This window comes from Mus caroli, unplaced genomic scaffold (genome assembly GCF_978045245.1).
Source record: "Mus caroli unplaced genomic scaffold, Mus_caroli_1 scaffold_17, whole genome shotgun sequence".
NCBI classification, from domain to species: domain Eukaryota; kingdom Metazoa; phylum Chordata; class Mammalia; order Rodentia; family Muridae; genus Mus; species Mus caroli.
This window is the reverse complement of record NW_028227272.1, coordinates 54,126,415-54,147,590: the sequence shown is the minus strand read 5'-3', so window position 1 is coordinate 54,147,590 and position 21,176 is coordinate 54,126,415. Positions and strand designations below refer to the sequence as shown.

At 40.7% G+C, this 21,176-nt stretch overlaps 1 protein-coding gene across 1 annotated transcript in view; it reads right to left on the bottom strand.

Moving 5' to 3' along the window:
* Tomm70 (translocase of outer mitochondrial membrane 70) overlaps positions 1-15,543 on the bottom strand; it is a 32,038-nt gene extending 16,495 nt beyond the window's left edge. The window contains exons 1-4 of the mRNA XM_021184847.3: positions 15,006-15,543; positions 4,000-4,173; positions 2,350-2,476; positions 582-691 (exon numbers count right to left, since the gene is read on the bottom strand). Of these exons, the coding sequence (XP_021040506.1) occupies positions 582-691; positions 2,350-2,476; positions 4,000-4,173; positions 15,006-15,338 (744 nt within the window). The 5' untranslated portion in view covers positions 15,339-15,543. The remainder of the gene's footprint in view (positions 1-581; positions 692-2,349; positions 2,477-3,999; positions 4,174-15,005) is intronic.
* Between the last annotated feature and the right edge of the window lie 5,633 nt (positions 15,544-21,176).

The window sequence follows — 21,176 nt, the reverse complement described above, 5'->3', positions numbered from 1 at the left end:
TCTCCCCTTCTTAAAAGACTACGATCTTGTTTTATAGCACAGGCTGGCCTCAAATTCCTGGTGCTCCTCCTACCTTAGCCTCCCAAGTACTTATATTGTAAGAGTCACCAGCTTAGATATGGGACCACATAGCTGTATCCATTGCTCTGTTGAGTTAAATTATGTCACTAATGTTCATTGATATAATTTACCTTTAAAAACTAATGATACAGAGCAAGAGCAGGAAAGTACTTTTCTACAAAAGTTCAGGTGATAGACAGTTTAGCCATTATATAGCACATAGACTTTGAATACTGTAACAACCACTCAACTATGTTGTAGCAGCACAAAATAGCCAAGCAATATGCAAGCAGCTAATATATAGGAAGCAGATTGGATTTGATCTTTGGGCTGTTGAGTGACAATCCCTAATACATAAAATGTTTCTTTCAGTACAGCTGTAGACTTACTGAAAATTGATATGCTATAACAACCAAAGAGTATAGGAAAAAGAAACACAAGCCAGTTTTAATTTCAATTATCATACACAGTATGTCTTGGTTCAAGCAGCATTCAATTATTACTAACTCATATTAATTTACCTTGTATTTTTCTTTGGCATTCTCTTTCCCGAGAAGTTTAAGAACTTTATCAGCTAACAGCATGCTCTGCTCATTTTGAAACCCTTCTAATATACACACAGCAGTGACGTCTGGAAAAGACAGAAAATAGAATTATGGAATTATTATGAAAATGACCAACAGTATCAAATAGGTACAACTGAATTACAAAAGGTGAAACTCAACTAAAAGCATATGGAACTGTCTAATTTTCAAGGAACTGTCACTACTGTACTTGGCTGAGGTTTGTTTTCCTCACCTGTAAAATGAGTGTGCTTATCCTGTTTAATTTCTGATGGCTCTCAATGGTCTAATATTCTGACACAGTAGAATCACATCTTGCTATGTGGCTTAGGCTGTTACCATGTTATCAAACTCTACCCAATAAATCCTCTTGCCTTGCCTCCTAAGTAGCATTTTAAAGGCCTTCAATTTATTCTGTCTCCACAGCTACTTTGCCACAGAGCTAAAAAACATCCTCAAAACACCACTTTCTATATACAGTTCACAATAAAGTGGTTTGAAATTTGGAAGATTGGAAGTTCCCATCACTTATCCAGCCATTCCAAGTATTCAAGCAATAGTGGTGGCCTCTCTTCCTAATCCCGCGGCCTTACTCTCCCAAGCAAGTCCGTCAGCATCACATTTCCTAGCTGACTCTGGCTAAGCTCCTTTCTTACACCAGTTCTTTGATCTGAAACTACAACCAGCCTCTTCTCTGACAATTATTTTTACTAGTAGCTTCAAAACAGCATTCCCATTTCAAAAACATTCTTCAACCATCATAGGACATCACAAGACTTAAATTTCCTAGCAAGATCTAAAACACCCTCCTTTAATAAAACAACAAGAGTAAAGCACTTAGGCTCAGCTCAGTGGCAAAAGCATGCTAAGCGAGATCCTGAGTTCTATTCCCCAGTATCAACCCCAGAAAGTTATCAAAAGAGTAATTATGGCTAAACTTTACTGCTGACAGTTTTTCAAGGACACGCAAAAAGGTACTGAAAGTACTTTTAGACTGTAGAAATTGTACTTTGGTTTAGCATCACATCACTTAGACAAATGAACTTTAAAAGCCTGTGACCTGCACTTTAATTGCAGTTTTGGAAACTGAGATAGCCAATTAGAGGCAGAAGTACATTTATAGCATTTTCAGAGAATGACATTTTCACTTGGGTTTTATAGCAATCACATAATCTGCAACTGTGTATGAAATGTTTGAAAATATGAAGGGAAAAATGGTTTCCTTAATAACTCATCTCCAAGTTATTTCACATTTATACAAGAAAACAGCTGAAAATATGTCAACACTAACCTGCTAAAACTACTTTTCTGATTTTCTTAGTCTTAATATTCATGAATAACTCCTCAGTTCAGGGTGGGTATGGTTGCTTATGTGCCTTTAATCTTAGCACTTGGGAGACAGAGGCAGGTAGATCTCTGTGAGTTTGATGTTAGCTGGTCTCCACAGTGAGTTCCAGGACAGCCAGGGCTACGAAGAGTCCATGCCCCCCCCCCCCCGCCCCCAACAAACCAACCAACCAATAAATATTACACAGTGGCAAACAAAGATAGAACTTAAGTACCAGTAATTTCTATTTAATTAGAGAACAAAGTCTCAAACTCGGCATAGTTTAACCCTGAAAGATAATTAGCTGATCTCTATACTCCCAAGGCAGTTTCATATAAATTTACTAGTGACTCTAAAGCCTTCAGTATTTTTCCTAGGAAAATACAGAAATGCCCTCACCTTCTAAACACTCCTTCTTATTGTCTAGCTTCTCATGGGCTTTTGCACGTCTAAAGAGGGCTTTCACATATTTGGGATTAAGTTCAACAGCCTTTGTACAATCTTGTGCCACTTCTTTCCATTTTTGCTGTAATTGAAAGCATGAAAAGAAAAAAGAAAACAGTTACACTGAAAACAGAACCGTTCAACAGAATTGAGTTTTCAAAACCTGACAGGCCAAGTGTTAAAGAGTTTCTCAATGAAAGTATTTCCAATTCTAAGAGTAACAACAATATACAAAATCCAAAACAAAGGAGAAAAAAAAAAACCAAAACCCTCCCTGTCTGCCTGCCCCCCCCCCCCCAACACTAGGCAATAAAGATCTTGGCTTTGTTTCCACCTTCCACCTCACTCCTTCAGCACTACTGGTCTGGATCCACACCGTCCCCACGCCAAGGTCTTACTCTTTCAGCTGTTCCTTCTCTGCAAACACCCACCTCAGTTCTGATGCATCCTAAGACAAGGATGCATGTTCAGATTGTTACTTCTTACAGTTACCTCCCCACTTACCAGCAATTTGCCATTAGTCCACCTTGCCATCTGCCTGCTATCTACTTACATTAATGGCTGCCCACTCTCATTTGATTTGACTGAATTCTTCCATCTATTTAATTGCTACATGCTGCAATGTTCAAGCACTCACCTCTCTTCTTCTTAGGTGACTGTCTAGCTTTATATAACATCTGTAGCCTGGCCACCCTGCTAAATTACAGATGTGTGTTAAACTATCTGCTATTGGCTGTCTCTTTCATCCTGCACCCTGATGGAATTAAAATTCTTGTCTTTATGTTTCATACCCAATGCAATAGCCAACTTTGCTGGTCTTCAGCTCTCCCTTATGTGTTGTGTAGACTACTGCAACAATATGCTTACCTGCTTCCCCTGTCACCCCTCTGATTGCTAAAAGTCCTTAAACACTTCTATTGTACTCTATTCTACTGAACGAAGTGCAGATTAATTTGTTTCACTTATTCATATTTTCTTTACCCAGTCTTGCTAAGTTACACACATGCTCCTCGCCCTCCTCAGTGCTGACAACACAGCGGAGACTAGCACACTGAGCTCGAATGCAACTCACTGCCTACAGCCTCTTCCTTACTCGGTCTCTGCTTACCTCACTTTCATTTCTCTGTATTCAGGGAACTTTTACTTTTGAAAACACTAGATGCTGGTCTTCAAGCAATTTCATATCTTAGTTAAAGTACACTGTTGTATTACATAGTCCTTAATAGGAATGAATGATTTAGATACACTGATATCAAAACTGTACAAGACATGCTAATGACAAAAGCCATGGACTATCAGTGTGTGTAAGAGGAACTCATTGTTTTCTTCCTTTTCCAAATTGTAGACAAAGAAACAAAAATTAAACAAATGGTCTCAAACTTTTGTGTGTGGGGGCCGGTAGGATCACTATGCAACTTAAACTATCTGGTTTTATTAAAATTTATAGAATTTTGGGTTTAGTTTGGCTATCAACACTGAAATGAAAAATCCTTATAATTTCAAATCAACTTCAAAAAGTGCATTACATCTGAGTAGAATTTACTGAGACTTTGATAAACAGAGGAAAAGCAATGGAGTACAACGGAAACAACCCAGAGTACATACCAATTGTTCAAAGGCAGCAGCTCTGTTCTGATAAAATGTAGAAAGGTCTACATTCTTCTCAGTAGGGCACAAACTAATAGCCTCGGTGTAACACTGAATAGCTTGCTCGTATTTTCCTGCTTTGAAATATTTGTTGCCTTTGTTTTTGGCTGCTTGGGCTCTGTCCAGAGAGCTCTGAAATGAGAGAAAATGATTATTAAGAAATGACATATAAGAATAAACTCAGACCATGGTGATTAAACAAGTCGATGAAAGAATATGAGAAGATAGGATGGTTGTTTACAGTTTAAAACCATCCAGACTTCTTCCAAAAATATTAACACATTAACCTATCATTTCTGCCAACATTACAAGTGGCAATTTTAATGTTTGCCAACCAAATGGGTATAAAGACATGTTTCTCAGCCCAGGTAATTTAAACCTTCTGTTTTGGAAAACTCTAGTTCCCGTGTATGAACACCAGCTACCAGAGCTGGGTGTGGTAGCACAACCTTGTAATAACAGCACTAGAAAGTCTAAGGTAAGAGTTGAATGCCAATCTGGGTTGAAAGCAAATAGCAACAGCTCTATTAAAAAAGAGATCAGCAGATCCCCAAGTTCCTATTTTAGGCAGTAGCAAGAAGGATCTTTACACCAAAGCAGAAGGCGTAGACAAAGGTAGGTTCAAGCCAACAGGGCAACACCTGGCCTCTTTCAAAATGATTGTTCTCACACATTCAAGGAAACTGTTAGGCAATGGGTAGTTATGGCCAAGATGATGGATAGGGTCATGTCAAGCTGGAGCCCTTACACACCACAGAGGATTTGGTTAAGGGCTGGAAACATATATACTATTTACTTCCCTTTTGGAGGTACTGGAAATCAAACTCAGGGCCCAGGCCTCAAGTGTCATAGGATAGCTATGAATACAGTCAAACAAAGCTTACTTAAAACGTTATGATTTTTATTGGGAGGGAGAAGGGAGGCACATTCATATGACTATGAAAATATGCTGGAACCAACAAGAAAAGACAAGTGAGTCAGGTGTAGTGGTGCATGATTGTAATGCCCACACTCAGGAGGAAGAGGCAGCTGGATCTCTAAGTTGGTATACAGACTGAGTTGTAAGACAGTCAGGGCTATACAGAGAAACCCTGTCTTAAAAACAAACAACCAACATCACAACCAATAACAAAGAAAGAGAGAGAGACACACACACACAGAGACAGACAGACAGACACAGACAGATGGATGGATGGAAGGAAGGAAAGAAGGAAGGAAGGAAGGAAGGAAGGAAGGAAGGAAGGAAGGAAGGAAGGAAGGAAAAGCCAAATGAGAACCCCTTGTATGGCTTTAGGACGACAACCATCAGGGTGATAATTAGACAGCTTGCATTTAGGATACCCTCTTTAATCCATTTTCTCTACTAGACAAAAGCACAAGTCAGACTGCAATAGGGCTGTGCCATCCTGAAGGGAGGATGGTCTTCTTTCCAAGAGACCACACAAAGAGTAACTGCTAACACTGAAAGAAAGTCAATACATTCAAGTGAGGCACCCAAATCAAACAAAAAACCTAGTATCTGATAAAGAAACTAAACAGCAGAGGAAAGTGAGGTGGGGAGAAGCTGCTGGGCTTTTTACATGCAAAGCACACATTCTACCACTGAACTATAAAATGCCTGGCATCCACAATTAGACATCTTGAAAGGAAAAAAGAATTATAATTAATTTAAAGAGGGGCTATATTACAACGAACACAGCCGAGGAACAAATGGAGAACAAGGTTTGACCAAGAAAACTTCCAGAATGCATGTTGTCTATTGGTCTATTCAGAAGCTACCAAAGTGTTTTAAAAAACCACAAACTCATTTAACATTACTGAAAGCAACTTCACTTTGGTAGTCTTTTTTGGAGTGCTATAAATTTTGTAATTAAATTTTATGAAAAGTTCTTAGTTCTGAGACTTTTTATCACAATTAGTTTTATTACAGGCTGGCCGTATACATTCAAGTCCGGCAGGTTTAAAGAACATTAACCTTGGTGGCTCAGTCCACACAGGGCACACTGTATAAGCACGATGAACTAAGTTATACCCCACATAAAAAGCTGGGCATGCTGGCACTTGTGTAATCCCAGAACTGGGGAGTCAGGGACAGGTGAACTGGGGCTTCTTGCCTTACCAGTCAGCTTAGTCTAATCAGAGGCCCAGGTCCTAGTAAGAGAAACTGTCTCAAGACACAGGTTGCCTGGCTTCTGAGAAATGAAACCCAAAGCTGACCTCTAACTTTCACATCCATGTGTGTGTGCATGTACACACACACAAACATTAATCTCACCATATGCTAACACTGGCAGTCCCACTAGGGAAGCTCTAGTAACACTACTTGCTACCAGTAGCATGGTGGCCACCTTGGCCGCCCTGAAAACAAAGCTGAAAGCTCCTTAGTCTCTCTGAGGAATACAGTTTTGAAGAGACTAAGTCATATGCATTCTTTCTTTAAAGAAGGCAGGACAGGGACATAAATTTAATCTCTGTGAATAATGTAAAGAACATAAGTAATTAAAAATGTTCTTTTTTGCTCATTATATCATACTATCATTTGCTTTAAATTATAAAATTTAGCATTTTCTACCCCAGATTTGAGTAATTTTTTTCTCCTTATAATGAATAATCAGCAGCAGTTATGCCAATATGATTCTGATAAGTCAATCCAACAAATGTCTGGATCCAAAGAGAGGATATCATGGAAATGATGCATGAAAGAAGTTATCAATTATTGTCAAAATTGCTGATGAAATGTTTTTAAGAGCTACATCCTAAAGACATAACAGGTGTACCTAGTCCTATTTTATGCAAAAAGCCCTAACAGAATTAGCACTATGCCCAAGGCAGAATTCAAATTCCATGGATCTGATTTAACACCACGTTATTTTATATTGTATGGATGGCATAGCTTATGTTTATGGAGGACACTTTTGGACAATTAAGAATCTTCATCAATAGAACAACATTTGCCATACTCATCTACTTGCCAGCACACAAGCCAAAACAAACAAACAAGAACGAGCCCAATGTTTACCCTCTGGAGAGGAACAAAGAAAACATTAAGGTATGATGCTCTCTACAGATTTATTCCATACAAATGGAATGACCAGCAACACCAGATAGTTTTCTCTTTGCTGGGAAAGTACAATTTGTTCACTGTACTTGCGTGCTAGTCAGAGGGTGACACTGGGATATCTCCTTTAGCTGCTTTTCTACCTTGTTTTTTGAGACAGTGCCTCTCCCTGAACCTAATCTCAATTTTGCCTACACTGGCTAGCCAGTGAGCCACTAGGAAGCATCTGCCTGTTTCCTCAGAGCTAGGGTCTACAACTGCATCTTACGTGGCAGTAGGGATCTGAACACATATTGATCTGTAAGCATATTACTCTCTGAGCCAAATATTCCTCAAGCCCCAAATTTATCACTACACATTGGCTTTCCGAATCCATGAATTCAAATTGTAGAGTGGAAATATTCAAGGGAGAAAAACAACAACAAAAACTTAACTGCTGTTGACATATTGTGATTAGATCTAAAATGGATCTGAAGTGGACCTTGAATCTGTACTACACATACATACTCCTGTTTTAATTACTCTAAAATAGTTAAGAAACTAACATCTACCATGTATTAGGTATTATCATGTCAAGATGACTTCAGCATATGAGAATGCATATAAAGTATGATGTACACTTTATTCAAAAATATAATTTATGGGCTGGAGAGATGGCTCAGCAGTTAAGAGCACTGACTGCTCTTCCAGAGGCCCTGAGTTCAATTCCCAGCAACCACATGGTGGCTCACAACCATCTGTAATGGGGTCTGATGCTCCCTTCTGGTGTGTCTGAAGACAGCTACACTGTACTCACATACATTAATTAATTAAATTAATAAACATTTTTTAAAATATAATTTACACCCACAAATAAGGTGCTCAAGCATCACAGGTTTGGACACAGCTATAAAAACCCTACAGAGTAGTTCTTCCTGAAGGAACATGCTACATGACAGCATAGGAAACAAGTAAATGACCACTTTTCAAATGAATTATGACTAATCAAATACTGAAATCCCAATCTACATAAGAAAAACATTAGACCAGTAGTAAAGCACACACCCGGCAAGAAAATTATCAGCTCAAGGAATAGTAATATACACACAAATCCAAACTTGAGGTAAAACCTGAGGAATCAAAAGCAAGCACCTCAGGCTACACATTTAGGAGACAATGAAAGCACTAGGTGTGTCTTTTCTCTCTTCAACAAACATTACTATGCATTACAACTTGTCAAGTAAGAGGCAAAAATCGCCCATCATGTTTTGAAGAAGTAATCCTCTAACAAACAAGTTATAGTTTGCAATAAAAGTTTTAGTAAGTTTCAGCTCCAGTAAACTGTTAGTGAAAGTTGCTTATAATCTTCTCTGAAACCGAATAGCTAATGAACATTAAAAAAGTATTTCAGGCCGGGCGTGGTGGCGCACGCCTTTAATCCCAGCACTCGGGAGGCAGAGGCAGGCGGATTTCTGAGTTCGAGGCCAGCCTGGTCTACAAAGTGAGTTCCAGGACAGCCAGGGCTATACAGAGAAACCCTGTCTCGAAAACCAAAAAAAAACCAAAAAAAAAAAAAACCAAAAAAGTATTTCAGGAAGGAAAAATATCAACCCAAAAGGTTTAATGGACACGGAAATGTGCAACATGCCAGAAAAGGACTGGTATCTAAACAAGTCTCTTGATATGGCTATGTTACAGAGCACATGAAAACAAACAGACAATAGAAAGAACATATCTGAAGTGAACCTAAGTTAGTAGACTCCATAGCTTAGCATCACAGTAAAATACAGAATGGTGGCTTCTCCACATAATCCTGTAGCTCTGGTTCTCTCCGGCTGCTCATAATTGCAAAAGATTATTCTATAGGACAGAGCACCTAACCTGGGACAAGATGAAAATTCAAGTTTCTACTGAATGTCTGTTGCTCTCATACCACTATAAAGTTGACATATTTTAAGCCGAACCATTCTAAATAAGGATTCTCCAGTCACTAATTTATATATTTATGCCTATAAACGTATACTTGAAATTAGTTTCAAATACCTGCTGTATGTCAGGCACTTCATTAAGTTCTGAAAAGAGAAAAATAAAACAGCGACAATCCCAGTGTTTACAGATTCAAGACTACAATAGTAATAAAGTTAAGAATAAGAAACTCTAGCATCTCAATGATCAATGCTATATATAACCTGGGAAATTATGGGATCACATAGACCAGGATTTCAGAAAAGGTGAGATGACTTCATTGTTGTGTCTTTTATGAAGAGAATGTGTGAGAGGCAATGTTTATAGAACATCCAAACACCGGACCAGAATCAAATGGCAGCTGAGTGTGGTAACATATTCCTGTAATTCCACTCGGCAGGCATGAGGCTAGAGTAGAAAGGTTACAGAGAATTAACTCCATGGAGAAACATCATTCAAGATAAACAGAACTTTATCTGCACTGGAGAGCTTTATTATTTTAAGCATGGGACTCATGGGATTTAATGTAGTAGGGACAACAAAGCAGAAGACTACAGTTGTCCTTCAATATCCAGAGGATTAGTTCTAGACCCTCATCCACACCAAAATCTGTGGCTATTCAAATCCCCTATGCACTATTTGTGTAGTACTTGGGCACATCCTCTAGCCTGTTTTGTTTCAGTAAGTCATGCTATTCTTTCCAGATTAGTTCCAAACTTGTGGGCTCAAGTAAGTTCCCCAAGCAGCTGTGATTTTATATGTACTGCTTCCAATGTAGCGCAGGATGCTCCTCCTTCCTCTACCTCAAGTGCTAGGATTACAAGCATATGCCACACCTGGTTTTCTATAGTGCTGAGAAACAAACTAAGGGCTTTGTGTAAGCTAAGCTAACCAAGCACTCTACCAACTAAGCTACAATGTCCAGTTCTCTCCTCTGTACTTTCAACCATCTCTAATTTACTCATTACCTAGTAAAATGTAATGCTATGTAAAGCATTACTGTGTTATCTAGGGAATGAAAAAATGTACATGTTCAATAGTTGTGCAATCCCCTGCCCCCTAATAGCTTTGATCCTTCATTTGTTGAATCCACAGATGCAGGAAACATGGACAGAGCTGACTCTAACTTAAAAAAATACAGATTAAAAAAGGGCAGTATCTATTCAGTTGAGGAACGATAGCAGTGGGAATGGATTAGTCACCTATTTAAGATACGGCGTAGAATAGTCTGCTTTTATTTACTGATTAGATATAGAGAACATAAAGGTGGTAAAGAGAGAGCAAGACCCTAAGACTGCTGGAGGCGGGCATCCTATGAGACACATTACTTAAGAAGAGGTGTGATTAGGAAAAGGAGGAGACTGAATACCTGTGAGACAAATGAAGACTCCTTTCAAGTTAGAACTTGTGAGAAGTCTGGATAACATCCATACAAGTGCTAGAGTATATAAGAATTCTTACAGCAGAACCATAAAGATCATTAAATGGGAAAAGGCAGAAGAGACTGGGAAGAATATTAACAATCAGTGATGTTAAAAAGTAAATAAAATCAGGAAAATGTGTCTTAGTAAAAGAAAAAATTATTAAAAGGGCACTATAAAATATTACTAAAGATTAGAAAAGTATTAATTATAATAAGAGGGTCATCAGTAATCCTTGATACTTTTTTTAATGACTAGAGCTAGGCCTGACAATGTATGTTTTTAATCCCAGTACTTGGGAAGCAGAAGCAGACAGCTGAGTCTGAGGCCAGCCAGTGCTACACAGTGAGGGTGAAGGGTGGTGGTAGAGACAGCTCAGTGGTTGAGAACATACACTAACTGCTCTTGTAGCAAACCTGAGATCTGCTCCAGCACCCATGCTGGGCTGCTCACCAACACCTCTAATGCGAGCTCCAGGAGAATGTGATGCCTCTGGTCTTCAGGGGCATTTTCACCCAGATGCACACAGCCATGCTTATATCACACTCAAATAAAACCAAAGCACTAAAGGAAAACTCTGGGAAAGAGGACAATTGCATATTGAGGGAGATGATCACAGCAAACAACCCCAACCCTTCCACTAACATGTCTAAATACTATTCTCGCATAGATCTGTGGTTCCCAACCACTTTATGTGGAATAATATCTGTATAATGGCTAAAAACCTTGAATATTACAACAGCTACTTTCTCCTTATGAATCATTGACTTTAAAGCATGATGGAATAAAAAGTTACTATGAGGGGGATGGAGAGATGGCTCAGCCGTTAAGAGCACTGACTGCTCTTCTGAAGGTCCTGAGTTCAAATCCCAGCAACCACATGGTGGCTCACAACCATCCCTAATGAGATCTAATGCCCTCTTCTGGAGTGTCTGAAGTCAGCTACAGTGTACTTACATATAATAAATGAATAAATCTTTAAAAAAAGTTACTATGGCCGGGCGTGGTGGAGCACGCCTTTAATCCCAGCACTCGGGAGGCAGAGGCAGGCGGATTTCTGAGTTCGAGGCCAGCCTGGTCTACAAAGTGAGTTCCAGGACAGCCAGGGCTATACAGAGAAACCCTGTCTCGAAAAACAAAAAAACAAAAACAAAACAAAACAAAACAAAAAAAGTTACTATGAAATTAATAAAGTTATGAAATTGATACTGCTCTTAAGCTAGTGCATATCTATTAGAGCAACTAGGACACTAGGCTTAGTGTATATTTGTTACTCATCTGAGGTAGCTCAAATCTAGAGTGAGAAGTGTCATGGATAAAATAAGAAATTTCCCAATGATGAAAATCTGTAATTCAAGTTTGAAAAAAACTATTAGAGTAAGACAGAACACTGGTAAATTTTACAACTATTAAAATGGAGCATGCTTTAATATTTTACCTCACTCTTATAAACTATCAACTGTCAGATGTTTTCTTTAAATATCTTGAAACCAACATGAACAGCTTTGCATTTTTCTTCCAAGCTTTTACAAGTGATAACTGGACATGGCCCATGTCACACAGGGGAACATCTACCACTGGTGCAGCTGAAGACACAGCATCTAGAAAGCCTGTTTTACCTTCAGCTGAGACAAATGCTAATGCAGAAGGAGTCTTCCAACCATAGGAAATACGGATGAGTAGTCAGTTATACGCAGACACTCCTAATAGTCAAATATGACTCTTTAAGAATATAATTTCCAGCCGGGCGTGGTGGCGCACGCCTTTAATCCCAGCACTCGGGAGGCAGAGGCAGGCGGATTTCTGAGTTCGAGGCCAGCCTGGTCTACAAAGTGAGCTCCAGGACAGCCAGAGCTATAAAGAGAAACCCTGTCTAGAAAAACCAAAAAAAAAAAAAAAAAGATATAATTTCCACTAGAAAATAAAGATTTTTTAATATTGCCTTGCTAAACAATAATTTAGTAATTCCAAGTAAGATTTCAGGAACATATTCCTAAATTCTACATGGTGAGGTTAAAAAAAAATGGCATGTTCAAGTGTTTTGCTCAGTTTTATTTTGGGACAAATATAATAATCATTTTAAAGCAGAGAATTCAACAGAAGTCATGCCAATCAAAATTATTCTTTATAGAAAACTAGAAGCCACTTATAAATATTAAAATAATTAGCACTGCTGCAGACAATGTTGCAATACTAAAAAGGGAATTTACTAGTTATTTCTGTGTTATATATGTGCAAATGCATACACGTGCTTATGTGCAACCAAGTGAGGGTGTTCTTGAACACTGGAGGTCCTGGATCCTCCTGAAGCTGGAATTACAAGCGTGAGCTATCAGACAAGGTCCTGGGAACAAGCTCATGTTCTCTGCAAGAGCAGCATGCATTCTTTAACTGTCAAGACACCTCTCCAGGCCAGCTCCCCTTATTCTTAATTTACGATTACTATAGAACTTAAGAACTTTTATGTAATGTTTACTTATCTACTATTCCAGATTAAAATGAAATAGAAACTTTAGATATGAAATTTTCACATGTACAAAATTTCACATCTATGGAAACAATAACTGAGTCAAAGAATGCTCTTGACAACCACCTTCACGGGCACTCACAACCACACCATTTCTTAAACAGGCACTTACAGGTTGCTTTGCTAAAAATGCCCTTAAAATCTCACTCTGGCCCATAGATGACTGAAAGTAGGACAAGAGCATAACATCTCTGCATTCTGTCCCCTTCAGCTCAACTAAACGCAGAGGTTAAGTCATTGTCCTTAACCTTTTCCTCGAGTCACCTTGGATTCCAGAGCACCGCTCAGACGAGGGTAATTATCCTGGATGTTGAGTCCATGCCCTGGGACATACGCAATTGTCTTATAGGGACCAGACTAACCCCCTTAGGAACCCTTCATTCAGCCCTCACCAGCCCTCGGAACTGCCATACCACTTCTCGACCAGAGCTGCTTAATTTCCCATACCTCTTGCCCAGATTCTCCCATCATTTAAACCTTAAAGGTCTGGTGAGTAACCTAAAAACTTGGAAGTTACTGGAACCAACTAGCCACCCCTCTTTCCAGTATGGCAACACTAAACAAGTCTTTGCTTTTTGCCATTATTTATCTCTGTAAAGGGCTTCTTGGAGTGTGGTTGCTCATCATAGTTTGCTGGGGCTGCCAGTACCGGGCTTTCATCCTAAAAACTTTGGTTTAACATTTTAGTGCTGGATGAAATAGAAGGGACCAAATATTTAATCCTCTTAGCCTACCAGGATGACAATGACATAAACTGAGGTTACCAAAATAACATGCTGGACAGGAGAGTGTAGAATGGCATCTCCTCAGCTCTCAAAGATCATGGTTCCCTCCAACATTGTAAGTTCTGGTTAGAAACTGGCTGTTTAATTTCCCCATAGGAGAACAAACAGCCTTCCTGCTGGCTAGCACAGTGACTCACACACAGTAAGCACTATCCCTGGAGTCACATACCAGAACCTCGAAGCTATTTAGGAAAAGAACAACGTGTCTTCAGGCTGAATGGGATGAAAATGCCTGCCATTCATTTAACTGTACAGTTTTCCTCGTGAATATTAAGTGCACATAGAATGCGGGTGTGTATAAAGAATTTACTCGTGCATATACCTGGGAGTTATTTACCTGTAAGTTTCTCTGAACTCGGTTTACTCTGGTAATACCACCACAGAATTCCTGACCTAGATAAAGTCCCTTATCTCACTCAATCTCAGTCCATGCCAATTCTCCAGAACACAGCTGTCAAACTTGTCAAAAAGATTTAATAGTCTGACCACCAGATCCGATAGAGTAGTTCATCACTTCAATGCTTGTTATAACACCAGAGACTCTTTATCAGGCTTGGACACGTGTATATGTCCAGGTGAAATAGAACATTTTAAGATGTGCAGCGGGGGTGGGAGGCGCAGTTCCTTAAAAATTGAACTATTTCCTATACACAAAGCTACCTAATGATTTTTTTGAACTTTGTAATAGTTGCTAATCTCCCTCCCCAAACACACACACACACGAGAGAGAGAGAGAGAGAGAGAGAGAGAGAGAGAGAGAAACAGACAGACAGAGACAGACAGAGACAGAGAAAGAAACTCCGAAAGAAAAATGGCTTGTTATTAAAAGGTTCTTAGCAAAGTTCTGGTCTTGGGAAACACAATAACAACTCACAGTGCAACTCCAATCGTTCCGGGAAATTTGCCTTTCTTCGCTTACATGGAATTACTATATTTGTGCATGTTTCCCATACCTACATGCTAGGGATAAATGCTGTGTCACTTAGAAGAAAGGCAAAGTATTCTGTTGGATCCCAAAGGAAATTGTCAAAGAACGTCTCTACGCTAGCCAGCCTGGAGCTGCTATTCCATTCCCTATAAAGGCAATCAGAAACGACTCTGCGATCAGAAAAGTCCTCTGCGGCCACTCGGCAGTTTCCGACCGGTGGGAGGGCCCCTCACCCGCACAACGGGTCAAGGAAAAGCTGCATCCGCTCGTTTTCACCTCTACGGCCCGGGCGGCTTCTCACCATTTCCAGGGAGTCTCCAGAACCGTCGTGGTGGCCACTGCCCAGGGCCGGACTGGCCCTGCCCTCGGGGGTCTTCCGTTCACTGTTGCGCTTCAGGCCGCTGGCGTCGCCCCGGCCTCCCGCTTCCCGGCGCCTCCGCCTTCGGCTCCACAGGTACATAGCCCCGGCACCCAGCAACAGGGGCGCCCCGATGGCCAGCGCCACGTGCCATCGCGGCAGGGTCCCCGCGCCCGAGCCGGGGCCCGCAGTCCCACCGCCACCGCCCACTCCATTTCCAGAACCGGGCGCAGCAGCCGCCGCCATCGCCGCCTCTATGGGCTTAGAGGCGGCCATGACGACTGTCCTCCGCCGCCGCCGCGCCGGTCGCGGGCGCCACGGTCACCGGGCAGCGTGGGGAGGAAGCCGGGAGCGTGGAGGGAAAGCAACGCGCGAGCGAGCACGCTAAGCAGCAGGAGCGGACGACAGAAAAGGGCCAGAGGTCACCGGAAGCCCGGGGCATGCCGGGCTAGACCTGCGGCTGGGCCCGCCCCTATCCACTGTACAGTGGAGAACCACTTCCGGGGTCAGAAGGCCTGGCGCTCTGGGTGGCTTTTCCCTTTCCTCTTGCAGGCGGTTGCCTAGAATCGCTCGAGAGGTCCCGGGCCTTGCGTGACTGCAGACCTCTTCTCCAGGACGGAAGGACCGGTGGCACTGTCGCCAGTGCGGCGAGGAGGGGCGTGGGGGGCCGTATACAGCAAGTGTAGAGGGACAGCTCCCTGTAGCTCTGTGAGTGGGCGGGACTTGCAGAAGCACTGTGAAGGGAATTGGCCGGCAGGGATGGTGGACCTCCCAGTTGATTGGTAGGATCGGGGAGGGGGTGTGGCTACGTTGGTGCCTGTTAAAGACTGAAACTGTGGGAGGGGGAAAAAGGGTGAGACCATCCTGCTGTGTAAGCCAGCTTTGTATATTTCTGCAATAGCCAGATTGTAGTTTGGATAAGTTTGTAGTTCCTGGGACAATGGCAGAGGGCAAAGACTAGATGGAAACTGGGAAAGGTAGGTTGACTCATGGAAGTGACTTGCAGCCTGTGTGCTGCACCTTCAATAGTTAAAAAAGGTAATGATGTCTGTTAGAAGACTTTCCAAGTATTGGCTTTCCTGGAGGACCCTAGATCACCGCAGGCATCTTTACGTGTGTATCTTAAAATGGATTCCACCTGACATCTAGCCCATACAACCTTCCCTGGAGCACAAGTGCCTGTCACAACACTTCAGTTTGCTCACTTATTTGAAGTAACTTAATTTTTTTAAAATTTATTTCATTTATATGACTACACTGTAGCTGTTTTTCAGACACATCAGAAGAGGGCATCGGATCCCATTTCAGATGGTTGTGAGCCAACCATGAGGTTGCTGGGAATTGAACTCAGGACCTCTGGAACAGTCAGCGCTCCTAACGGCTGAGCCATCTCGCCAGCCCTGAAGTACTTTTCTTCATGAACTCTGGATCAGGTCTCAAAACATGAAGTCTACTTTGCAAGGTGTTTGGAATTCACACAATTTTCAAGAAAAAAAGGCAAAGCATGGATAATTAAACATTCCAGGCTACGGCTCTTCATTTCACATTTGAACATCCTTTTGTCAAACAAACAAACAAACCAACCAAAAACCAAACACCCATAGATGGTCATTTGGCTTTTAAGTAACACAGGATGCGCACCATAATAGCATTACATGAAGATGCAAAGGCCAAGTTGTGTCAACGTGGAGTGATTAAAATAGCATGTTCCGGTTTGAAACTTCAGGGCCTTTTCTCTTGCGTCATGTTGGTTCTCACCAGTGAAATGTTTGCACTAGCAACAAACTGAAAATGGTAGTGTAACTCAGTTGATCGAATAGAGATTGCTGTAGGCACTGTTCTCACCCCAAAAGTTCAAAATCGGAATCTCATGCCCTCTGAGTAATCTTGGATTTTTCCGAATAACAGCAAAAGGATTCTCCCCCTATAACTTCACATTTTTTTTCTGTGATATCTTGGAGGACTAGAGGCTCCCAGTTTGAATAAACCATTGGAACTAAAACACATTTGAAAGATTTTCGCCTTTGTTAATTTTGTGTATGTATGTGTATGGGTGCACCCATTCCACGGATCATGATAGGAATCTTTGGGAGTCACTTCTTTTGTCCATATGGGTCTTGAGATCTTTTATAGCACCAGCAAAATGATCACACTATCAGATAACAGTTTCTGTTTCTTCCCCGATCATTACCACATTGCCATAGTTATTGGTTCTTGTATCTGCTACTCAAGTTCATCTTGGTTCCTTGAAGAGTAGGAATCGTGGTATAGTAATCTTAGTACTCCTGGACCTGTTGCTAAGTTAGACATATGATAGGTACTTGTTAGTGTATCTGCCCAACACAATGCCTGAAACAGATAATGCAGGATAAAGAGTTGATAAGCTATTTAATGAACAAGTTCCTGGCTGCTCCAGCTTTTCCATGATCCTTGCCAGTCCAGCACGAGGATTGCTGACTACCACTAATGCTGGTATCAGCTAGGAATCAGCATAGTGCTGTGGCTATATCCCAAACAGCCCTCTTCACAACCACAACCACGACCACCACCATCATCACTGCTAGTTCAAAACTCTTTTGTGCTATAATCCTTGCTCCTCACCTTTACTCTGGCTGCTTCCAAGCGGGATGTTCTTTACTGCATTCTTTCCTATTCTACTTCTGCAGAATCCCTCCCTTTTTTCCTGAGCCCTCCTGATGGTAATTGTCTTTTGATCCTGATGGTTTCTGCTTTATTAAACGTCCATCAAATCTTGAATTGAGTAGGTGGTGCTCCTTTTCTTGTCATGGGAATGTCATGTCATGATTCCATCAATTGGCTGCTCCTTCTGCTGTCAGAAGCAGCCTCTGCATTCATCTGCAAGGAGCCATGTATAGTAACCCTACTCCCCCCTCTTTCACTGTGACTGATAACTCATGTATAATTTATGCACTCATTTGCCACCCTTCTGCCCACTCGGAGCTTTATAAGATCTTTTCATCCTGATTGACTGAGTTCATTGCCACTCATAAGATTCTGTTTCTTTTGGAAATGTAGAAGTGCTGATTGTACTTCATTTTTTATTTTGAAAAAAAATTAATTACATTTTTTTGTTTTGTTTGCATATGCATGTGTGTATGTGTGTGGACATTCAAGTACCATGATACAGATAGGGAAGTCAGAGGACAACTTGGCATGAATTGGTTATCTCTCCACCAGGCTTCAGATTCAGGTTGGCAGGCATGGTGGCAGGTTTGTGTGTGGAAGACAGAGGTCAATTGGGCATAATTTGGGCATAATTCCTATGAAGTTCTTCGCCTTGGTTTTGGATATGGCTTATCTCACTGAACCTGGAGCACTTCTTTTTTTTTTTTTTTTTTTGTGGTTTTTTCGAGACAGGGTTTCTCTGTGTAGCTCTGGCTGTCCTGGAACTCACATTGTAGACCAAGCTGGCCTCGAACTCAGAAATCCGCCTGCCTCTGCCTCCCGAGTGCTGGGATTAAAGGCGTGCGCCACCACGCCCGGCTGAACCTGGAGCACTTCTATTCAGCTAGATTGGCTATCTAGTAGCTCACAGTGATCCTCCTGTCTCTGCTTCCATAGCACTGAAATTACAAACGTGCATTCCTAGCCCCGTATTAATACAAGGAAGCCAAGAATCCAAACTCAGGTTCTCACGCATGGGTGCTGTGCTGGCTAGTTTTGTGTCAACTTGACACAGGCTGGGGTTATCACAGAGAAAGGAGCTTCAGTTGGGGAAGTGCCTCCATGAGATTCAGCCATGGGGCATTTTCTCAATTAGTGATCAAGGGGGAAAGACCCCTTGTGGGTGGAACCATCTCTGGGCTGGCAGTCTTGGGTTCTATAAGAGAGCAGGCTGAGCAAGCCAGGGGAAGCAAGCCAGTAAAGAGCATCCCTCCATGGCCTCTGCATCAGCTCCTGCTCCCTGACCTGTTTGAGTTCCAGTCCTGACTTCCTTTGGTGATCAACAGCAATGTGGAAGAGTAAGCTGAATAAACCCTTTCCTCCCCAAGTGCTTCTTGGTCATGATGTTTGTGCAGGAATAGAAACCCTGACTAAGATAGGTACCAAGCACTCTAATGACTGAGCCATCTCCTCAACCCACTTAGTGGTTTTAATTCACCTTTATTTAATAGCTAATGTTGAAAATCTTTTCATGAACTTATTTTTCACTTATTTATCTTTCTCAGTAAGGTGACTGTCTTTCATGACTTTGGCTTATTTTATAATAAAATTATTTGCCCTTTTAATGTTGAAATGTGAAATGTATAGATTCTAGATATTATTCCTTTGCTGAAGGCATAGTTTGTGGATATTTTTACCTGACTTTTTTTTGTGCTTCCATCTAAATAAATTTCAATTTTTACTTACAAGTTTTAAAATTAGAACATTAAGTTATTTTATGACATTTCAAGTAAAATTACTATGTATTTTTCTTTATTCTCTTCCCCTTTTCATGCCTGTGTTCATCTTCCTTATAATCTTCCACAGCTTCTTCTTCTCTTTTTTTTTTTTGTATGTTACATGTCTTGTTGCCCACCCCCTCACCTTTCCTCAACAACTATATTCCTCCTTTAGTAGCCTTCTTCCTGGTTTCATAACCTATACTTGTACCGACCTCTCACTAGTATATGGAGACATTATAAGCTTTGATCCACATATGCGAGACAATTATAATATACTTTATAGATCTATCTATTCCTGAAATTTTCATGATTTCATTTTTCTGTTCAATGAGTAAAATGGTACTGTGTGTATGTACCACATTTTTATTATCCAATCATCCATTATGGATATCTAGGCTGCTACCATTTCCTAAATATTTTAATTTATGCAGCAATAAACATGAATGTACAAATCTCTTTGTGGCAGACTATAGAGTCCTTTAGATCTATGCCCAAACATGGTATAGCTGGGTCACATGGTTTTATATTTTTTTCCAGAACTATTCATATTATTTCCATAATGGGTATATTCGTTTACACTTCCACCAGCAGTGAATAAGAGTGCCTCTTTCCCCATATTCCCTCCAGCACTGGATGTTGTGTCTTTTTCTTTTTTTTTTTTTTTTTTATTTATGGTAGCTATTCTGACACAGGTGAGATAGAATCTCAGAGCTTAGTGTTGTATTTCCCTGATGGCTAATGATGTTGAACTATTTTTGCTTGTTTGTTTGCTTGCTTTGTTTTGCTTTAGTGGAGGTTTAAACTTTTTTAGTTATATTGTAGGTATTAAATTCTTGTTTGAAGTATCTCCCATCCTGTAGGCAGTCTGCTTGGTGTGTTGATTATTTGCTGGGCAGAAAGTGTTTAATTTCATGAAGTCCTGCTTGTTAATTCTTGGAACACTTCCTGTGCTGCTAGAGTTCTGTTCATAAAACTCATGCCTATTCCTAAACCTATACCTTGAAGTGAGTTCTCTGTATCTACAGCAGTTTCTGCATTTCAGACTTTATGTTCAATTCATTTTGCATTTATTTTTGTATAGGGTTAGAGATATGACGCTAAATCCATTCTTCTACAGATGGATATCCAGTCTTCTCTTCCTCATCATAGTGCTTTTAAATTTAAATAATTCAGAAGTCAAAGATTAAAATAATTTACTTTGCTTCCTTAGTCAGAGCCTCCAAGACTATTCTAGGTTTGGTGATTTGTTGAAGGGACTCAAAGGACCCAGCATGTGTCAAACTCATAACTAATATTTATTACAGGGAAAAGATATAATGAAGATCAAATTGACCGGGTACATAAGCAATGTCATGAGCAAATCTAGCTTATGTTTCCAAGAGTCCTCTTCAAGTCTAATCACAAAAGATATACTTAATTTCTTAAGCAATGAATTGTGACATGTCAAGTAAGATGTTTATTAGGTGGGATCACTGGAGACCTAGCACCTCAAAGTTTTATTGGATACTAGTCTTGAAGGTAATCTTAACATGGCAAACACCCAGTTTCTAGGCTTCCAGAAGAAAATCATTTTTCCAGCATGTTGTGATTTAAATGGCTCCCATAGACTACATGTTAAAAGCTTGGCTGCCATCTTGTGATGCTATTTGTTGCGGCCTGCCCGCAGTCCACAACACGAACGGTTCAACTGAGAATGGCAGTTCGCTGA